This window comes from Coregonus lavaretus (genome assembly GCF_964263955.1).
Source record: "Coregonus lavaretus genome assembly, chromosome: 7".
NCBI classification, from domain to species: Eukaryota; Metazoa; Chordata; class Actinopteri; order Salmoniformes; family Salmonidae; genus Coregonus; species Coregonus lavaretus.
Window position 1 is genome coordinate 7598484 of NC_139994.1, and position 4310 is coordinate 7602793.

The 4310-nt window shown below is 42.9% G+C and overlaps 1 protein-coding gene across 1 annotated transcript; it reads right to left on the reverse strand.

Moving 5' to 3' along the window:
• Window positions 1–300: 300 nt before the first annotated feature.
• Window positions 301–3470, reverse strand: LOC311131916 (homeobox protein Hox-A10a-like). Its single transcript, XM_084165025.1, has 2 exons — window positions 1968–3470; window positions 301–1179 (listed from the first exon to the last, which is right to left on the reverse strand). The coding sequence occupies exons 1-2, from the start codon at window positions 2863–2865 to the stop codon at window positions 905–907; spliced, it is 1173 nt and encodes a 390-aa protein (XP_084021151.1). The 5' UTR covers window positions 2866–3470; the 3' UTR covers window positions 301–904.
• Between the last annotated feature and the right edge of the window lie 840 nt (window positions 3471–4310).

Here is a 4310-nt window from a genome sequence, read left to right on the forward strand (position 1 = left end):
ATATACGAGCAAGTCATAAAACTCTACAAAAGCCGGCTAGGCTTGCAGCGTTATAGGCCTATGCCAATACGACCTAGACATATTATGACTGGTGTCATATCTAAATCGTTTCGAGAGCTACTCCATGGATCCTAAAAACATTTCTGAAGGGATAGGCAACAGCCAAGCAATGTGCAACCCAAAGAGCACCTACAACCTCAAATGGGGTTCAATAACCTGTCCAAAATGCCTATACTATTTTACAGAAAAGAAATAGCGAGAAATACAGATGTATAAACACGGACTTCAAAAACCATACTAATCCAGTATATGTGAACTGATAATTTATTACACAATACACAAAAACACAACCTCATATGTACATAATGAAATACACAATAAAAACATTTTCACAATGTAGACTGCTCATGTACATTTCCCTTAGTTCGAGTCTACACAACAATATTATCCTCAACTCATCATAATATATCGGAACAATACATTTAAAGGGCGACTTATCTTATTCCCTTACTGTTGATAGATATGCCTTGATCCACATTGCAAAATGCAGGAAAAGAGGAGTCTGAATCATGTTGTTTCATGCAATCTAAATTTTAAAGAAACTCCACAAATATATGGAATATATGGAATATATTTGTAAAACCCAATCGTGATTTATATGTGTAGCTCCAATTTAGATAAAATGTCATCCATTATTTTAGTCAAGACACCTATTCCAACAAGTGACAGCAATAACAGAACCGAATTAACGAACAATTAACAAAAACAAAAAACAACAAAAAACAACCCATAACATTCACGTTTTACCAGTAGCTTATACAGGACGATGCAAAGGCTTGCCTGTAGGCCTATTAACGATGTACCCTTTTCAACTTGCATTATAACTAAAGCTCATTCAGTGTTATCACGAAAAACCGAAATTTGACGTGAGCTCCCGAATCCTGTTTTCCCGGGTCATTTTCTTCAGTTTCATTCTGCGATTCTGGAACCATATTTTGACCTGCCTGTCGGTCAGGTGCACGCTCCTACTGATCTCTAGGCGACGCTCGCGAGTCAGGTACATGTTGAAGAGGAACTCCTTCTCGAGCTCCAGTGTCTGGTGTTTGGTGTATGGGCAACGTTTCTTCCGGCCGCTTTTTGCTGTTAACCAGTTGGCCGTGCTCTCGCTTTTTGAGTCTCCTAAAGGAAATGGTAGATACATGATTTTAGGCTGACAGCTATGTATGTAAGATAGGCCGCGCGCGTGCGCGCGTGCATGCGTGTGTGTGTGTGTGTGTGTTTGTGTGTGTGTAGTATGTGTGTGTGTTGTGCAGGTCATTGGGTTGATATAGGCCTTTCCATAAGGAAGGTTCAACGGTCTTGTGTACTTTGCTTGAACTTAAAACATGTGCAGGTAATAACTCAAAAATATTATATGAAATGTATAACATTTTATATCATTTTAGACCTATTACAATAAGAACAAATATCAACGGCCAAAAATAAAAACACGCTTTTAGTAGCCTATTTGTTTATGGATAGACATAGCCTACGAATGTTAGGCATATATTGAGCGGCAGTCAAGTACTTTTTTGTCTAAAGAAACAAGGGCCTAAAATGTAAAATCTATGATAAACCTATAGCCTAAGCCTAAACAAATAATTACATGTACTTTTTATAATAACATTACTTTTTTACTGAATTGCTTCTATTCTTTTTTACAAACTTTTCATACCCGCTTGACTCTAAGGCAGTGAAATATTCTCAACTAAAGCATGGTGTCTCCTCTGCCACATATAGACCATATATAAACCCTGTGTAAAAACCAACACCTAAATGACCTCAAAATGCTAAAGCAGAAACCAGTCTCTCGGCAGGTGTTATAATCTTTTAATTTGTCGCCATACCTGTTTCACTATACAGCATGCAATAAACCAACCGTGGCAGAGTGAGTGACCACACCTTTACATGATCTCAGCTCAGCTCACCTTTAGTCGTTTTCACTGACTTTTCCTTCTCGAGCTCCACTTCAGCTTCCTCGGGAGAGGAAGGTTCCCCGTCGGAGGACGCTCGCGTCTCCTCGTCCCCCAGTACGGCGTTCGTCTGCTGGGGCTTGGGCGCGTTACCGGAGGGCAGAGCCTCCTCGGTGTCTCTCCTCTCGTGCTCCGCCGTGGCTGAGCAGGCTAAAGCTGAGGACAGCTGGGGTGTCGGAGTGTGGAAGCGAGTCGGTGCAGTGGGGTGTAGGCCAAAGTGAGAATGAGAGGGGTTAGATTGGGCACCGTGGTAAACTTTATGAGAGTGTGCGTGAGTCTGAGACAAGCGGAAGTAGCCGGGCACGGGTACAGTACCCCCACCACCGCCACCGTCAGTGACTGTGCACGAGCCTGAACCGGAGCCCGTTGTGGTTAGCCTCGAGTATGTCAGGTCTTCGGCTGTTGAGGCTTTGGGGCACTTCTGCGGTTCGTAGAGACAGTACGCGCTCTCCTCCTTAATGCTCTGCGGGAACGAGCAGGGCGCGACCTGAGGACCCACAGTTTGTTGCTGGTCCATTCCGTCCATTCTGCACGACCTCTGCGCGTCCATCCACATCTCCATGCCTGACATATACGCGCCTGACGCGGCAGACATCATGTTATGGGGACCTGCGTTGCTCCGCTTGCCTATGCCAGGGAAGTATCCACAGCTCTGTAGTCCGTAGGGCACCTCTGAGGCGGCGTTATGGGGCAGACACACGCCGCTGCCCGGGTAGTAGTGTCCCCCTACACCCTCGGTCCGACCGCTGATGAGAGAATCCACTAAAAACGCGTTTCCTGCGGGGCTGTCTGAGCATGACATTATTGTAGTGTATTTTGGCGAGGGGAGAAGATAGCCCTTTCTGGCTGACATTTCTTGTGCAAAACATGCTGGATATGATTAGAGGTACCCCCCTCTCCACCGTGCAGACTCTGGAGCCAATAGGAACGCTCGGATACGCAGGGCCCCTCCCCATCCACAACCACGTAGCAGCCGGAGCCATCATAGGTCTGAGGCATAGAAAGGAGACAGCACAGCAATCAGTGCGTTTCTCTCACCTCGCTTTAATGCACCACCGTAGCGCCGACTGGGCGAGGCCCTATGTGCAGAATGCAAACATTCGAAAATAAAAAGTAGTCTATGCGCGCCCATGCATGCGCAAAGGGGAGTTCTGCAGCATATGTTTCCTATCAACTATCAACTCGGTTTACAGCATTACGAGAAGTGCGTCTTAACTCCTATTATTTTGAACTGTGCGTAAAATAAAATAAGCATAAGGTCATATCAAATGATTCGTTTGTCTTAAGCCCTATGGCTCCCTATGGCTCTCTATAATTGATTCTTTATATGCGTACATTTCACAAAAGAAGACAAAATGGAAACCATTTTCGCTTCAAATAAGACATGCTCAGACGCAACAACAGGAGCAATAAAGGCAAGCCTATATAACCTACCAAGTAATGGCGTATTCACCTCATCGTTATAACATATTTAATATTAAACAAATTACAAAAAGTATTTTAAACCCTGTTTTACACTGTAGGTTAGTGACCTTTAAAGATGACATTGCAAAAGTTTAGAGACTTCAAGTGCTACATCCTTCAACTGCAGATATGGCTATGCGTTCTTCCTGTACTAAAATGAGAGGTTTACAAGGTTTAACAGCCCTCAGATGCTGTGTAATCGATACTAGACTAGATACAACCAGGCTACATTTACACCTTATAGCTAATTTAAAATGAACGTTCTATATGTATCTAATGTAAAAGTAATACCAGCACATTAGTTCATATTAAACCAAATCAAATAAACAACCACTTTGCAAGTCATTCGCGCCTATAGCCTACACCTTTTCAGGCGCACACATGTCACAATCCTCACCAATTGTAAATGACAACTGTAAGTCAACATTAAGGTTCTCATCAGATTCAAACAGCTATAGCAAACAGGGCGTAAACAAGACGGCTACACTTTCCTTTACAGTGCTTTAATATAACATAGATCACTGCGTGGGTCTAATTAATTGACAAGTCAATGGATTGCAGAGAAATAAAACACCGAGGAAGGTAGCAGGCCTAATTACCAGGAACATTATACGCTTTCTGCACGGCAATTTTCTCGGTGTTCAAAACATCAGTTTCTTCTAGATCTATTTTATATATAAGATATACACATGGGGATATGAAAATAGACTGTCTATATCCGACTCAAATAGCAGCACTAGATGATTTTTGGGTGTCTGGTTAATTCTAAATCATTGTCAATTTAGCATCGAAGGATGATGGAGTAACGCCTACTGATGTGAGTGGTTACTAATA